We start from the raw sequence: 16188 nt of genomic DNA on the forward strand, positions 1-16188 counted from the left end.
TATATTTCAAATTTGCTCACAGTGCCCTAGTGAAAATGTCTCCTCAACATTTATAATCTCTTTTTTATTCATTGACTTCGTTTATTTGTTTCTCCTCAAATTGGTTGTTGTGAACCAATGCTATTCTCTGCTCTCTAGCAAGCAAAAACTGATTTGTAAACCTACTTCGCTACCAAATATCATGAGTTTCAAGGGTCTTCCCTTTCTCTCTTCTATTCTGCATAAACTCCACGCCCTTTTCTGCACACCCCATCACCAAATCGCCGCTAAATATGACTTCACATTCCTTTTCATAAATATCTATTGGTTATTCTTCATGGTGCAGCTGCAGGAGGAGGAGCTTGCTCTTCCGCAACCTTTCCTCTCAAAGGAATTTCAGTCTCAATACCAGCATCTGGCTCCTTCTTCTCAGCGCCTCCAGCAGCTTTAGCCGCTCTCTCCGCTTCCTTCTTTGCCTTCTTTCTCTCCTTATCTCTCGCCTTATCCGCCTTCTTCTTTGCTTGAGCTTCTTCTTCCGCCAATCTAGAGGCTTGTGTTCCTCCATATTGCTTTCTCCATTCGTCGGCCTTCTTCTCATCAATACGCGTGAAGAGGTATGCTGGTTTACCGATTTTGTGGCCGCTCTTGAGAACAGCTGGGTTCCATTTGTCAGGGATCGAGATGAGTGGGGCGGATAGTTGAGAAACGATGGACTCGGATGTTGAGGGCATGAAAGGGGATGTGATGGATGCGATGAGGTAAGCGAGATTGAGAGCGAGTCCGATGACAGTGTGGGTTCTCTCTGGGTGTTCGGCAAGGTTGGCGTTATCTAGACGATATTGAAGAAGGTTGTTTCCGCTGGTGGAAATCTTCATGACTTGATCTAAACCAACGCGAATCTTTACAGCTTCCATGTCGCTGTTATAGTCTTTCAACTGAGCGTTGATTTCCTCGATAAAAGCAGGGGCATCGAACTTCTCGTCTTTGTATTCTGGAGAGAACTCTGGAATAACTCCATCCATCTTTGCATTGACAAATTTGACAACTCTGTTGACGAAGTTGCCCAAGTTGTTTAGCAAGACAGAATTATTCAATTGAATGAAGTTTGCCCACTCAAATTGTGAATCTGCGGTTTCGGGTCGATTTGACAACAAGTAGTATCTCCATACGGATGGTGGAACGCCAGTATCCTTTGCAGTATCACCGAAAACACCAACACCTCTCGATTTAGAGAATTTACCATTCTCGTAGTTCAGGTATTCGGTTGTAGAGAGATGGTTAAGTTTTGTCCATTTATCACCAGTTCCCAATTGGGATCCGGGGAAAATGACAGTGTGGAACGGAACGTTATCCTTGCCCATAAATTGGTAAAGCTTAACATTCTCTGGATCGCGCCACCAAAGCTCCCAATCCTTTGTATAGTTTGCAGTGATCGATGGATATCCAATACAAGCATCAAACCAAACATACAGAACCTTGTTCTCATAACCTGGCAGAGGGATTGGTGTTCCCCATTTCAAGTCTCGAGTAATACTGCGTCCTTGCAATCCTTGCTTGAGCCATGAGTTTGTGATACTGATACCATTCTTGGGCCATCCTCCTTCCTCACTTGATTTGTTGAACCACTCCTCAATCGCAGGTTGTGCTTTGTCGAGAAGTAAAAATATATGCTTCGTCTCGCGTGGAATGGGAGTAGCACCGTCGACCTTGCAAACAGGGTTGATAAGCTCCAAAGCGTCAAGAAGACTACCGCATTTATCGCATTGATCACCTCGTGCATCATCGTATTGACACTTAGGGCAAGTACCTTCGACAAAACGATCCGCAAGGAAAGATTGATGCTTTTCGCAGTAGGGCTGTGTAGTTGTGCGCTCCTCCAAATACCCGTTCTTATGTAATTTCATAAAGATATCTTGTGCGATGATCGTTTGCTGTTCCGTAGTCGTCCTTCCGAAGTAATCGAATCCAATCTCAAACCAGTCGTAAACATCCTTATGTTTTTTGTGGAATTCATCACAAAGCTCCTTAGGAGTCTGCTTTGTCTCTAAAGCCTTGACTTCCGTAGCAGTACCATACTCGTCAGTACCACAGATATAGAGGGTTGGGCGATCTCTCAGCTTGCTATAACGGGAGAATACGTCGGCGCTCAGCACACTACCAACAATGTTTCCAAGATGAGGAACGTTGTTCACATATGGTAAGGCACTGGTAATTAAGATGTTGTTCTTGCCCTTCTCGGGGAGGATAATGTTTGGAGTCGTCATTTTGGTTGATGTGTTGGGAAGGAAACCTCAAGAGAAAGAACCCCGCTGTGGATTTTATTAATGTTACTCGGGTGAGGGTGAGTCAGGCTTTGGCGGGGTCCTCTGCTTATGTAACCCATTCTTGCTATGGGAAATCCGAAAGATTGCATTTTCTTTAAATTTCATGATTAGCAAGCAAATTCAACAAGATATAATCTGAGTGCTCAAAATTCGACGCAGAAGGAAAAGTTTCGTTCTAGTCAAACTTTCAGTCGAAGTAGTATATTACGGATTTTGATATACGATTTTCAAACGTCTGTTTCTATCGTTTTCTCAGAGTGCATCGAATAACATCACACACCAAAATGGCCACTCTCGATCCTTTTGAAGATATCCTCAACTTGGAGGAAGAATTTTATTCCAACGGCTACAAACAAGGGCTCTCCGAAGGCATAACCGCTGGCCGTATAGAAGGGCGGACTTTCGGACTTGAAAAAGGATTCGAAAAATACGTCGAAATGGGTCGACTACATGGAAAATCCATTGTATGGGCCAACCGAACCCCTTCTTTTCAAAAGTCCAAAATCTCCACAACCGCAAGCTCAGAGATCAAGCCGGAGAGTCAAACAAAGAAGGAAGGGAAATCACATGATCTCAAATTGGCTGAACTAGCCAAAAATGAGAGATTGGCAAAACATGTAAAAGTATTTCATGCATTAGCGGAAGCAGAAAGTTTGTCGACAGAGAATTCGGAAGAAGCAGTCGGTGATTTCGACGATAGGTATAAGAGGGCAGTGGCAAAAGCGAAAATTATTGAGAAGATGGTTGGGGAGGGACAAGGACAAGGAGGGGCAAAAAGCAGCGGGGATGGTGCAATTGAGGATGTCAGTGTTATGAGAGCTAGATGAGGTTCTGTCAATGGTTTTCGACTCTCGGAAAGCTGGAACTTGTGGTATAAGTACACGAAGTTGCACAAATCGCGGACTTCGTGGAAGAAGCATTGGGATGAAGGCATGCTTGATTTCAGACTTTGTAGTCCTGCTACGCAAACTTTTTGTGCCGGGTGATTCTAGCGGAGCTATAAAGCAATGAGAAGTGATATGGAGCCTCATATTGAGCCCCCTCGAGGCTAGCTACAGATGGTTATGAAGCCTACCATCGCCTTTTGAACAACTTAGAGTAATTTTGATTACATCAAAGATCGAAAGATTTGCTGTACATCTCAGAGAGGGGAGAAATTGTACCGTATATCCATAGTCGATAGAGATGAAAGAACGCCCTTGCAGCAAACAGGAGCTTGGGCTGGTGGATCACGTTGTTGAGGGACATTGGAAATGGGGATATCTTTTTCGTTGCGATGGCTGGGGGAAAAGAAGAGAAAGGGTAGAATTTAAAGGACCCGCCTGGTATTCAAGACCTAGAAGTCCCTAGACTCTCCCCATAGTTTACGAAATACCAATTGCAATCCACATCAATTCACTTTAGCATCGCCATCAATATGAAATCAAACCTGCTCCATTGCACGCCTTGTCATATGCAAATATGAGTGACTTTTCGTACACTAATGGTTCCCCATAGTTTCCCTGGTATTGCCACCTGTACCTTGTATCTGATCCAGATATCTTACAAATACTTCACCATACCTAAAAATATTGATGAAGTTTATCCCAAATCATTGCCCGGAACGCCCTCAGCCTTGTAGACTATCAAAATCACTGCGAATGCCACCAAACTCCCAAAAATACTAAAGCAATAGTTATTTAATTATGCATCACTTTCGGTTTCCGCGGCCACACGTAGGTCATAACTAAGCTCAAAGCATTCTGCAAGGAGATCAGTGACGCTGCCTTGGCCTTCAGGAATATCTGGCCCGACCATGAATTTGCCGTCTACACGCATGTTGTCGATTGAATTTAACTACAGTAATATATCAGCACAGTCAAGGATCACAAGAAAGTCAGGGGATATCCCACCTTCATGCTGTAAGGATACAATTCTCTTGGAGAACTGACTCCACCGGAATTCTTAACTTCAATGAGACATCGTCTCAGAGTTTGAAGTTGATTATAGACCGGAAGAAGTGCTTCAGAAACTGGCTCGGAGGACACCATGAGAAAATAAATATAAGCATAGCTACGTCGAATCAAATAGAGTAAGGTCTAGTTTAATTAGTATGTATATCAAAGAGAAAAGCATAATGTACGTACCCGCTGGACATATAATTCGGCAAATTTTCCTTCAGCATCAACAAAATTGCCATCTACTCTGCTCTCGTCGATTCTGTCTAGTTGTCGCTGGAAGTCGTACAAATCTGTTTCCCTCAATGACCAGGCTTGAGTCAAAGATAGCTTCTCAAGTTTGTTTCGGATCTCAACTAGAACGGAATAGGGTCCTTGAAAGGCTTCTGGAAATTGTCCCTTTCTGATTGATCGTCAGTGAACTGTAGGTCGAAAAGATATATCTATAAACCAACCTTTCCAGCACAACTTCCGCCCACTTCAAACACCTTTCCAGATATTCACAAACTTCATCATTTCCTGGAGGTGTTTCCCCAGAGGCTGTTACAAACTTTCCATCAACTCTTTGAGAATCAATCTCTTTTATTTGATTTTGGAGCTTCGTCACCTCTGTTGTCGAGAACTAATTTCCAGATCATAATCAGTATGGCGCTCAAATAATCTTTCACTCAAGATGAGGGGGTTCATCATAACAACTATCTCACCTTGGTCCTAGTATTTGCCAATGATATTGATCTCAATATTGATATGATCTTTTCGTGAATGGGAAACAAGTCTGCACCAATGCGCTCTAGTCGTTTGCTCAAATTCTTCAATGATCGTTGGCAGACATCAATTCTGTTACCGAGAAGAGTGAGAAGAAAGGGGGAATAAGACGGCTTAGCATTCTTCACAATGCCCCCTAGTCTGTCAAGAGTCTGCGCAATGTGTGCTAAATCCTTCTCGCAATAGAGATCGACTTCGGTAAGGTGATCGAGTAGGCGTTTGATTGTGGATGTGAGGGAATAGGCTGCGGGTGCTTCGTTGGTTTTGCCAATGGTCATAAAGAATAGGGAGAGCAGTTGGAAACATCCATCCAACACGCGATCCACTGTAAGGTTCTCGATCAGCAACTGCAATATATATCAAACTTCCACCTCTCATGACTGACCTCGGTTTTGCTCATCGGGCTTATCGGCTCTTATCTCATTCAAAAGTTTAACTTGTTCGACTACTTTGCCTTGCAGAACAAGTACATCTGCAGCCTTGATGTACGTTGTTCTATCTTGCTTTAGAAGAGTCAATTCGTCCCTTAATGAAACGAGCGCTTCCAATATAGGCTGCTCGCGAGGATCAAGGGGCAGCGGATGAGATGGGGTATCAGTCATGATGAATGTTGTTGGCTGGGGTCTAGACTTTGATGACTTGCTTGTATCTTGTTGAAGACTTTGATTGTTTGATTCGTATTTTTGAAAGTCGCCAATAATCGAAGTACTGATGATGTAGATGGAGCTTCTTACTATCATTCGCTGTTGTTGAATCGGTAAGTTAGAAATCGATAGAATAGTGTTGATCCTAATAGGCTGTTTCTTAGTAAAGAGCTACTGGCTATGTCATAATATTTCCCTTATTGGATGGTTGGGAAGGCGGGGCATGTTCCACAAAGAGAATCTCAGCCTTGCATTTACGGTGAACCAATTTTGATACCGTTTTTTGCTTGTGAAGCCGGCGATAATGTGTATCATATGTACCTTACATACACCTACTGTTGCGAGATGCTAATTCTCTACTAAAATCACCATGTCACAGTACCTTGACGAGCGACGACGGGTGTGAGCCAGCATTGAGACATCATGATGATTGATGGAAGAGTATTAATCTGAGCTGGACTGAGTATTGAATGCCTACTGCGTATTCTGTGTATTTATGTTGGAAATGGGAGAAATGGAAGATCGTAGATGATTACATAAGAAGAAGTGGCATCTGCATTCTATTGGTCAGGATGGCTCCCCGTAAATTATCGCTTGCTGCCCAATTAAACCCTGGCAAGATATTAGTCACGCACACTTTCGAATTTCCCAAAACTCTCCCACCATAAACTTTTAATCCTTTCCATCGACGACTTCAAGAACATCAACCTACCGACAAAACAACCATCTGTCGGTATGTCGCAAATACGCAGTCGCATTCTTGTTTATTGCGCCTCTTGCTAATTCATCAATTCTAGATATTCAAAATGTCTAACGCAGAACTCGCCAGCTCTTACGCCGCGTTGATCCTCGCCGATGACGGTGTCGATATCACTGTACGAATTCCTACATTCTCAAGATTGAGAAACGAGAATACTCGATTGGGTGGATAAGTGGCTGACTCGATATAAATAGGCCGACAAATTGCAAACTCTCATCAAGGCCGCCGGTATTGAGGATGTTGAGCCAATCTGGACCTCATTGTTCGCCAAGGTATGCGATTGAAATCCACACAACTGAGTTGACGAATGAGGAACTACGGACAGTGCTGATTGTTGGAATTAATAGGCTCTCGAGGGAAAGGATGTTAAGGACCTTTTGTTGAACGTCGGATCCGGTGGTGGAGCCGCTCCAGCTGCTGCTGGTGCTGCTGCCGGCGGTGACGCCGCTGCCCCAGCTGAGGAGAAGAAGGAAGAGAAAGAAGAGGGTACGATAATTCTTGCAACTGCGCGCATTTTAGAGAATCCATATACTAACCGTTTTAACAGCCAAGGAGGAGTCAGACGAGGATATGGGTTTCGGTCTCTTCGATTAAATATCTATCTCACCTTTTCTCTCCGTACTTTCAAATGCATGGCCACGGTTTATCTTCCCTCGGTGCAATATTGGGCTGGTAGGGTAGCTTCCATAAATAAGCAAGCATTCATGAATTCTTCCGAAAGATAAAAAACCTGGTTCCATCTATACTGCCGAGTGCATGAACACGTCGTGATTATGTATGATGAGGGTGGATTGAGATGCCAAAGAATGATTTCAACGAGCCTCATGCCAGGCTTCCAAGGCATGCACTTTGGAGACGCAGATCGAACAATCAAATTCAAGATTTCAAACAGGATTTTCTCAAAGTGTTTTTCATGAGTACGCCACACCTGAAATCTGCAATACCGACCTTCTGCTGGTCTACAATCTTTTGTCGACAAGCCCTCGCTAACTACTACTAACGTGCTGATACTCCATGTTATGTCTACTTCCCCCCATATTCTGTACAGCATTTACTTCATCCAAATCCGTTTCATCATCTCACAGGTCGTCAATTCATCCATCTCATTGGCTCTCTTTTGCGACTACTTTCCTTTCATCTTCCATCTTGCGTTATCCTAAAATTCACTCGGGATAATTTAATCTTTCTTCTCGCACTTGAACACCAGCATTCATCTATTGTCTTTTTTTTTTTTGTTCTGGGCACTGGTTCTATGTTAAATCTTTTTTCTGTCGCCGCACTATTCAGCCTCAATCGTCGAGATTATTCTAAAACAGAAGAACTTGGCCCAGAACATTTGCAATGTGATACCCATACCGTTCCCATTCACAAAGTATGAATACATGACATGTCCCAAGGGTGAAGATCCTAAAGTAGTTTTGATGTTTGCGACTTCAAAACAGATAGGAGGGCATGAAACAAATGTGATAGATGATTGATTCATTGACTATATCACGAACATCATCTTTTGTCCCAAGCATTGGTATTACGCTCGATCAAAAAGAATTCCAAAAATGACTTGCACTAGCTGAAAACAACCTCCAACTCTTTACGCTTCCTTCCTGAATGCGCACTTGAAGGGATAAATTTGGATCTGCACACACATCAGTAATCAATCCCATGCCCCATAACTTCGTTGCCCGTGATCACAAAAGTTTGCGGTAGTGATACAAAACATACCTTGCTGAAATCCCAAACATCATTTTCGGCATAAATATCCTTCTTCAATACCTCAATGACTTCCTCCTTGCTACTGGCAAGAGCGATCATGCAACTTCCTTGGAACTTTAATGGAGAGTCACCGGTTGGCGGCTCGGAGAGAAAGGCGCCTGGTGGAATTTTTCAGTAAAATGTCTTCAAATATGATACATTAAAGAAAGAATGGTGAAACTTACCACCCATCTTCCAGAACCCAGATTCAAGACCGGTCTTCAGACCTTCAAAATGCTTGCTATCAATTTCTTAGCTCCTGTACATCTCAAGCTCACATCACCACTTTCTGTTGCAAAGCACCTCAAAACAAAGCACCTCGTGAGAGTTCCTCGTACGAAGCTTCCCACACACAACCCATCATATCCACAGGGAAACTCACGGTCTAACACTGACTCTTCTCTCCAGCGCCCCTTCATTATCAGGTAACACAACCAACCACTCAAACTTCTCTGCTGGTGCTGCTGCTGAAGACATCTTCCGGATATTTACTGCTGGGAACGGACGGGTAGTATAAGACGTAAGTTGTTTAGGATATAATTTGCCAGGTACAAATCTCAAGCGCAAGAAGGACATTTGAGAAATAAGATAGTCGACGGTTGGGATTGGGATCGGGGATGGTGATGGTGATGGTGATGTGGTTTATGAAGAGAGGAGAAGTGGGGTTTTGATATTGAGACGGTGCATATTGATAGAGGTGAAGGGCATATCGTGCGCCCTTCTCGGGAAAAGTTCGGGCGGGGTGTGCGAGGAAAGGAGGGGTTCGCTTCGAAAAGGAGATAATGCTTCATCATAATGATTCGTATCATCAATTTGATTACAAAAGAATTTCTGGGGGGACTTTTGTTTAGGTATGGCCGCTATGTAGATATTAGACTAACTCTAACCTTACCTTCTATAACGAGGTTACCTGGACAAGCCACTCGAAATTGAAGTACCGAATTTAATTGATATGGGTCTAAAATATATAGTATATACAAGATTGAAGAAATCAGAAACGAATCAGTCGTTCCACATACCGGTATCTCTGGGTAATTCTGATCGCTTGTTGCAACGGTACCTCCTGGTAAGATCCGACCAATATCCCATATTCTGTGTCTGGAAAGCATCGCACACATCTGGAAAACAGATGCCAGTGAAGTGTTCTTTTTGTAGTGATAATCCAAACCTCTTTTTAAACCTCTTGATGTTTGGTCATTGGCAAAAACATTCACAAGCCGCGATCTAGTATAGTTTGACAAAGTGGGAGTTGACAATAATAAGATATGCTATTAGAGAACTATTTAGCCGCAATTCGAGCGAGGAGGCAAGACTGTGCTATTCTCAAGTCTACTTTTGAATCCCCGTTGATTTTCAGAAGAAGAAACAGAAGATACTGCAGTTGCCAATGTCATTCATCGATGGAAGAGGTGACTGGCGGGGTGTGCATTTCTACGGCCGTCTTTCTTAATATATATTCACTTTTCAATCAAATCTTCAACTTTCTATCTATAGTCAGCTGTACCAGAACCAATGAATTATATACACTAGCGATGGGTGTATTGTCGGTTGATGATTTCCTCTACCATGTCTCCCATAATTTCTTATATAAGGTTCTTGCTCTCATGCTCTTACACACAATATTCTAAATATCTGAACAGCATCTCGAGTCGTCTCCAAACAACTTTTCGATTAATCAAGATTCCTATACAATTCAGGCTTACATTTTCGTATTACATTTCTTGATTGATACTTTCAGATACCATAGTTTTCTCTCGATAACCTCTTTTTAAGAAGCTATTACTGACTTGTCAATATCTCTCCAAATATAACACCGAACAAAACTTCCCTTCCTCCTTATTCGCCTCCAAACATTCGATCTTCAAAAAACATGCCTTCTCTATCATCCAGAATGAGTCACAGTTCCGATTCAACCGCACTCAGTGGCACTTCTTCACCCACTCCTTCGATGGATATGGATACTCAATTAGCTCCCCTTTCAGCAACTAGAAAGCGCTCGCGCAATTTGAACGAGGATTCAGATGAAGAAGAACCACAAGCTCGAAGAGCGAGAGCCGGTGATTCTAACTCAAACGAAAATGTTGATTCGGAAATGGCTATCGATACACCAGCGCAAAATTTAATGGCGACTCCTCGCAGCAGACAATCTGGAATCTTCAATGGTCGTAATACCATTTCCAGACAAGAGCAAGAGCAAATTCCAAGCACTTTCGCCAAAATTGGCGGCCCCGCTCAGGCTCAAACCGAATCGACTCTAGTTAGTCCTCTATCAAGAGCTGACCAGACAATTCAACCAAGCACCACTCATCAAGCTCATGGGTCTACTTCACAGCAACGCTCGTATGAAGAGAACTTTGACTACGATGCTGATATCAGTGGCGATGAACGCCCCTCGAATATTAGACGCAGAGGTACACGTCAAGATTCTACCCGCACACCAGCAGTCCACAATGAAACCCGGGCCCCAGATACTGCTTCACCACCTGCTTCAAATGAAGCTTCCGTCGTCGAAAATCGGGGCTCGAGGGCTGATTTATTACCAGTTTCAAACCTGCTTTTAGGAATTGAAGGGCCATCTAGTCAAATTGCTTCGACACGTGGAGGTACAATATATATTGACCTCACGTTAGAAGATTCCAGCGACGAAGAACATGGCCATAATTTATCGCCAGCTTCAAGTGTGCTTCCAGTAGCCGAAGCACCATCAATTCAAGATATTCAGCCAAATGGAGACGCAACATTTTTTGACCTCACGCTTGAGGATTCTAGCGATGAGGAAGAAGGTGCAGCTACCATGTCCCAGGCCTACATTGGCGACAGAATTGTATTGGTTGAAGAAGAACGCCTGGAACCTTTTCTACCGGAGCCTACCGCCAAATTCCAAAGATTGCTTGAACTTGCTCGAACTCAGAAGCTACATTGTCTTGACAAGTGGGGTGCTATAGAGTTAGAAGATGACGTTGAGTTCCACAGGGAGCTCGCTGTTCTCGGCACCAGCGGTAATGTGTACATGGTCTGCATAAAAAAGAAGCCAGATTGCAATTGCCCTGATGGCAGAAAGGACATGCTCTGCGTCCATCTTGTTTTCGTAAGTCTTTTTATTTACTAACATATCAAAGATGAGTGATAACTAACAATTTTGATTGTAGATTCTCACGCAATTCCTGAATTTGTCGGCGCCACTTCGTCATCAATCTACTTTCTTGGAGGCCGAGCTCAAATGCATGATGGGAGACGAGCGCTGTTGGATGGGTCCATTATCAAGCGATAAATTCTGCATACAAAAGTCAGTCGACGAACAGGAAGCTTGTCCCATCTGCCTTGAAAATCTCGAAGGCGACGCACCCCTCACGTGGTGCAGAGGCCAGTGTGGGGTGAATGTCCATCTGCAGTGCGTTTGGAGCTGGGCCCAGGCAAACTATGAAGACGAACAGCCCGACATTACATGTGTGAATTGCCGCGCACCGTGGATCTGGGTTGGCCGACAGCTAGTGTCCTACATTGAGGGAATGTGGAATGCGCAATTTGGGATCGCCTACAACGAGGCGGGGTATCGCACCTTGAGTGATCTCCTAAGGAGAAACCTGAGCATTGACGGGTATTTCAATGTAGCCAACCTCTTGGGAATCGATAAGACTGTGAAGGACGATGCAGAAGTCCGGCAAAGTCAACGTTTGCAACGAGACTTTGACAGATGGAGGTCTGAGATGGCGAGACGGCCTAATCTACTGAGAGAGGAAGTAGACGCTTTCATAGAACGCTATTTCCCTCAGGTGGCTGAAAACTTTCGCAATAACCCGAATGATGGCAGTCCTGAAGCCACCAACGTCGTGGAAACAATGAGAGATGTAAGGATTAATGTCAGGAGGTCCTTGCAATATGGTTATCAGTCATTGGGTCTCGATTCTCCAAGACCTTACAACTACTATGAAACAACCATCTTGGTCAGTTGAGAAACAGGCAACCCCAAGGTGCTGTCTCAGGATGGGTGTTCATATGACGGACTCCTAAAGCTACTCGAAACACCATCTATATCGAAAAACTCTAACACATACTCAACGAAGATGGCACACAAAAACACTGGTTTCTCTATACAAACCGAAAATACATCGATGGAACTCCAATCAACTTCAATCATCGCGGCATATCGAATCACAATTTGCAATCATTTCACCCGCAGGGCTGATTTCCTCTGGTACAGGCTAGGAGACGGCCAGTATGTTTGTCTCAGGTAATAGATTCGCGAGACACAATGCCAAATCGCTTCTACTGAACCCTTTTCCTCGTCTATGGCTACACTGAACAAGTCTACTGTTACAAAACAATTATATTTGTCCCCTCGATGCATCTAACGGTTACATCTTTTGCATTCATCATCCATGGTTAAAATTAGAGGGGTTGTGATCGAAAAGGGAACCAATGAAAGAAGGAAATGCTCACATGTATGCTGTGCTCGGAGGTAGTACTAATTAATTGGTGAAGGTGCAGAATGAGGGATTGGGAAATAGATTCTTGGGAAGAGGGCACTTGCTGGACAGAGAGCCCTATTTGGTGGATAGTGGTAAAGTTTATTTGATTGACTGGAACTTATGAGGTGGTTACTATGGAGTTTGTTGCCGGTAGCAAAGTAGTCCTCAGGATGGGGCCTTGGCGCTTTTTGTTGGCCTGGAGCGATATTTCTTTATTTTTCTACCGAGAGATTTTCAACAGCCAGGTTCATTCCCGGGTGGTGAATCTTGTGCTCTACTTTGGCCGAGCTGGATACCCATCTGATTTTTGGTGTTTGAACTTTGGGAAGAGTTGAAGGAGGATAACATAGACAAGAGAATGCCCAGAAGAGACAAGATTATTTTCAAACATGAGCCATGGTTCATAATGTGACTCTGTGATTACTAAATTACCATTGTTTTTATACTCCAGATAGCGCCTTGGTATATATGCTAACTCAAATACCTTCATACAATTTTACCCTTGTTAACCACAAATGCTTCCAAAGCAGCTATGTTTGATTAGTACGGAATTTATAGATTCTCGGTGATGTGTGGACTTACTAATAGCAGAATAAACTCTGTTTTCGGCCTCTGGGAAGACTAAGCTTCTGGGGCCGTAGAATACTGCATCGTTGACTTCATCTTGATGTCTCGGTAAACAATGCATGAATTTCCATCCTTCCTTAGCCCCGCCTCGTTTTGCCATTTCCTCGGTGATTTGATAACCTGCAAATGCCTTCAATCTCTTTGCTGATTCTTCTTCTTGGCCCATAGATATCCATGTATCAGTCACCAATACATCCGCATTTTTGATAGCTTCCTCTGGCACAGAAACCTCTGTGAGTGTTCCTGGAGTATCTGTTGTAGTTGCGGCAGATTGGATAATCTTGCGCATATATTCGGGGATTTTGTAGCCTTCTGGAGATGAAACCGAAATGTTGATGCCCAATTTCATTGCTCCAATTGCAAGGTCGAAGAGAACATTATTTGAGTCTCCAATCCAAGCAATCTTCATTCCCTCCAAGCCCAAACTTGGTGTAATTTGTGACGAGCTTCTAGAAGGCTGCGAGGGGAATGCTTCGTGGATTGTGAGGTAATCGGCGATAGTTTGTAAGGGGTGGTATTCGTCAGACAAAGCATTGATGACTGGTACACTCGACCACTTTGCCAGACCAGCAACATCTGAATGAGGCCCAACTCTAGCTACGATACCTGCAGTCATACTCGAAATAACGACTGAGGTATCGTATAATGATTCATTGACACCCAATTGGATGTCGCCGGAACCAAGAAACATAGGATGTCCGCCCATTGTGGTAACCGCAGATTCGGTAGAGACACGCGTACGAGTGCTACGTTTAGAGAAGGGCATGGCAATTACCTTGCCAGTCAATGAGTTGAGGAGAGATGTAGGAACGGCGCCAGATTTCAGTGCGAGCTTGTGCGAATGTGCGGAGCGAACGAGGGTAGTAAGTTCGGAAGGAGTGAGGTCTGCAATGGAGAGAAGATGACGGGGCGCGAAGGGTGAGGTGAGAGGTGTTGATGCATGGCTGTAAGAACGCAATTGGGCTCTGCCAAAGCTCTGCAGAGCTCGAGATCCAGGGCGCAACGAATTGAGAGCCATTCTGTTGGTGAGTATAGAGATATGCCAATTGAGCAGAAATTGTTGGGAGATCAACCTGAGCTCAGTGAGAGAGAAAGAAGAAGAGAAATGTACAAAAGATGGGTTTTATTAGAGCCTCGAGACAATTTATAGTAACTTCACCTACAGATCTCACTTCAAATATGTATGTGATGTTGATAGTGAGTCAATTCATGAGTCAATGTTATTAATTGTTTATCTCCCCAACTTTTCCTGAGTTGTGCTCAAAGCTTCGAAGCACTTTTTGGGACCCCGCAGATCAACGCTAGCCATATTTGGCAATGCGTCGATATACAAACGTACTGATTGGATGGCAAATTTGAACGTTTGTACTCTGTGCATGATGGGTTTGGCAAAGAAATGTGTCCCCGGTGAGGACGTTCCACAAATACTTCTCCCGACGAGCTTTCTACTGAGTGAGACAGGACAGGTGAGTTTTGGCCCGTGCATCAATGAGCATCCCAGATAAATATTGCAAACTTTGATTGTGCCCTCTCCGACTGAAGCATAATATCAACTCCACCGTCAATCGAGTATACAGCCATAGTTATGTCTAGCAGTACGCTTTCTTCCAAGAGAGCTTCAAGCTCCACAAGCACACCTTCCTCTGAGCACGAGACAAAGCGCGCCAAGAAGTCGGATGCCCCACCCAAGCAATACGTCTATGTTGTTTTGCATGAAACTTCCTTTGGAGGAGATCACACAGCCGTGGAAGGCGTCTTCTCTACCGTTGAAGATGCGACGAACGGGTTGAAGAAAATTGTCAATCGGGAGTATATCCACTTGTATGAAGATGTTGAAGAAGCGGGCATTGAAGTCACAGAGCGTAATGGTCTGGTGAAGTGGCATAGTAGTGATGCTGGGGAAGGGGAAGAAGTTAGTCTTTATGTACAGAAGCATAGTCTACGAGCACCGGGCTCGATAAGGCAGCGAGAATGGGGCGTCGAGTCTGGCGATGAAGACGTGGTGGAAGAGAAACAAGAAGACGGGGGAGTGGAAGATATGGAGGAATAATTTGACGGCAATATCATTTGGGGCTTTGGTCAGCCATCATCTCCGACAAAAGTTTGAATTCGGCTCATATTTGGGTGGCCTCAATCACTTGTCAAGAAAAGTTGTCCTTCATTGTTGATTTGTTCATTTTCGACACGACTAGCTCCTTACTTTGGCAATGGGAAAGCGGGTCTCTACTTGAATGAACCCTTTGGCGTTATTCATCTAATTTATGATCATTTTTTATGGCACGGCTGATGGACTCAAGGAAGGGAAACGATAGGTGATTTCGACATCAATCTATCGAATCGGAACGAGGAATTCAAGGGCCAGGGAAGACAACAATATACAGTTTTATTCCTCGTAATACCATGGATTCTCAATATGGATTTGCTTTCGATACTAGCTGTAGGACTTGGATTCCGTAAGCAAAGACTACCTAAGTTGGTTTTGTGTTGCATTTTCTAGTGTTTCGTCTCTTGAAGTGATCGTACGTTGACTAATTCGTGTAGGACTGGGCCATGACTATCACTCCTCGGGTTCTCTGCAAGCCCACGACAATCTATACTCTCTGAAGATAAATCTTTCAGTGAAAATCAGACGGGGATCCAGTCTACATATATACCCTTTTGACCGATCAAGCCTTCCTGGATGAATGCTAATCGTAAACGGCCAATTTATGCATTTATCGTAGTTTCCAGAGCGAGCAAGAAAATTTAGGGCGGATCCTTCTCACCACAAGTTCCATGGGTCTGGCGAATGGTTTATGTTTGCTACGATCAGCTCCGTCGCTGAGAATTAAGACACCGAGTTTTGACATTTGGAAAACAACTTTTTTGAAGAGTGTATATTGTAGTATGCGGTTGATTTTATCCATCAGGAAAGCATGTTCAGGAGGTAAAACT

The 16188-nt window shown here is 43.8% G+C and overlaps 8 protein-coding genes across 9 annotated transcripts; 4 read left to right on the forward strand and 4 right to left on the reverse strand.

Annotated features, from left to right (window-relative positions):
* Nucleotides 1–36: 36 nt before the first annotated feature.
* BCIN_04g04260 (hypothetical protein) lies at nucleotides 37–2289 on the reverse strand. The gene has a single exon (XM_001557499.2). The coding sequence runs from the start codon at nucleotides 2241–2243 to the stop codon at nucleotides 315–317; it is 1929 nt and encodes a 642-aa protein (XP_001557549.1). The 5' UTR covers nucleotides 2244–2289; the 3' UTR covers nucleotides 37–314.
* Nucleotides 2290–2408: 119 nt separating this feature from the next.
* On the forward strand, nucleotides 2409–3333 carry BCIN_04g04270 (hypothetical protein). Its single transcript, XM_001557500.2, has one exon. The coding sequence runs from the start codon at nucleotides 2588–2590 to the stop codon at nucleotides 3128–3130; it is 543 nt and encodes a 180-aa protein (XP_001557550.1). The 5' UTR covers nucleotides 2409–2587; the 3' UTR covers nucleotides 3131–3333.
* A 408-nt stretch (nucleotides 3334–3741) lies between these two features.
* Nucleotides 3742–6136, reverse strand: BCIN_04g04280 (hypothetical protein). Its single transcript, XM_024692587.1, has 6 exons — nucleotides 5391–6136; nucleotides 4945–5330; nucleotides 4696–4862; nucleotides 4430–4643; nucleotides 4196–4381; nucleotides 3742–4139 (listed from the first exon to the last, which is right to left on the reverse strand). Exons 1-6 carry the CDS (start codon nucleotides 5743–5745, stop codon nucleotides 3987–3989), a joined length of 1461 nt encoding a protein of 486 aa, XP_024548366.1. The 5' UTR covers nucleotides 5746–6136; the 3' UTR covers nucleotides 3742–3986.
* Nucleotides 6137–6336: 200 nt separating this feature from the next.
* BCIN_04g04290 (hypothetical protein) lies at nucleotides 6337–7311 on the forward strand. Its single transcript, XM_024692588.1, has 5 exons — nucleotides 6337–6382; nucleotides 6447–6524; nucleotides 6604–6681; nucleotides 6757–6895; nucleotides 6957–7311. The coding sequence occupies exons 2-5, from the start codon at nucleotides 6456–6458 to the stop codon at nucleotides 7001–7003; spliced, it is 333 nt and encodes a 110-aa protein (XP_024548367.1). The 5' UTR covers nucleotides 6337–6382; nucleotides 6447–6455; the 3' UTR covers nucleotides 7004–7311.
* Nucleotides 7312–7653: 342 nt separating this feature from the next.
* BCIN_04g04300 (hypothetical protein) lies at nucleotides 7654–8771 on the reverse strand. Its single transcript, XM_024692589.1, has 4 exons — nucleotides 8541–8771; nucleotides 8344–8399; nucleotides 8129–8277; nucleotides 7654–8042 (listed from the first exon to the last, which is right to left on the reverse strand). Exons 1-4 carry the CDS (start codon nucleotides 8732–8734, stop codon nucleotides 7998–8000), a joined length of 444 nt encoding a protein of 147 aa, XP_024548368.1. The 5' UTR covers nucleotides 8735–8771; the 3' UTR covers nucleotides 7654–7997.
* Nucleotides 8772–9749: 978 nt separating this feature from the next.
* BCIN_04g04310 (hypothetical protein) lies at nucleotides 9750–12358 on the forward strand. Its single transcript, XM_024692590.1, has 2 exons — nucleotides 9750–11246; nucleotides 11308–12358. The coding sequence occupies exons 1-2, from the start codon at nucleotides 10029–10031 to the stop codon at nucleotides 12109–12111; spliced, it is 2022 nt and encodes a 673-aa protein (XP_024548369.1). The 5' UTR covers nucleotides 9750–10028; the 3' UTR covers nucleotides 12112–12358.
* Nucleotides 12359–13034: 676 nt separating this feature from the next.
* Nucleotides 13035–14490, reverse strand: Bcarg3. The gene is made up of 2 exons (XM_001557504.2): nucleotides 13210–14490; nucleotides 13035–13157 (listed from the first exon to the last, which is right to left on the reverse strand). The coding sequence occupies exons 1-2, from the start codon at nucleotides 14270–14272 to the stop codon at nucleotides 13114–13116; spliced, it is 1107 nt and encodes a 368-aa protein (XP_001557554.1). The 5' UTR covers nucleotides 14273–14490; the 3' UTR covers nucleotides 13035–13113.
* Nucleotides 14491–14704: 214 nt separating this feature from the next.
* BCIN_04g04330 (hypothetical protein) lies at nucleotides 14705–16018 on the forward strand. 2 transcript variants are annotated; one of them, XM_024692591.1, is made up of 2 exons: nucleotides 14705–15707; nucleotides 15796–16018. In XM_024692591.1, exon 1 carries the CDS (start codon nucleotides 14840–14842, stop codon nucleotides 15302–15304), a length of 465 nt encoding a protein of 154 aa, XP_024548370.1. In that variant the 5' UTR covers nucleotides 14705–14839; the 3' UTR covers nucleotides 15305–15707; nucleotides 15796–16018. The 2 variants fall into 2 exon arrangements, with proteins under 2 accessions (XP_024548370.1, XP_001557555.1); XM_001557505.2 differs by having other exon boundaries at nucleotides 14705–16018.
* Nucleotides 16019–16188: the final 170 nt, after the last annotated feature.

This window comes from Botrytis cinerea, chromosome 4 (genome assembly GCF_000143535.2).
Source record: "Botrytis cinerea B05.10 chromosome 4, complete sequence".
Classification (NCBI taxonomy): domain Eukaryota; kingdom Fungi; phylum Ascomycota; class Leotiomycetes; order Helotiales; family Sclerotiniaceae; genus Botrytis; species Botrytis cinerea.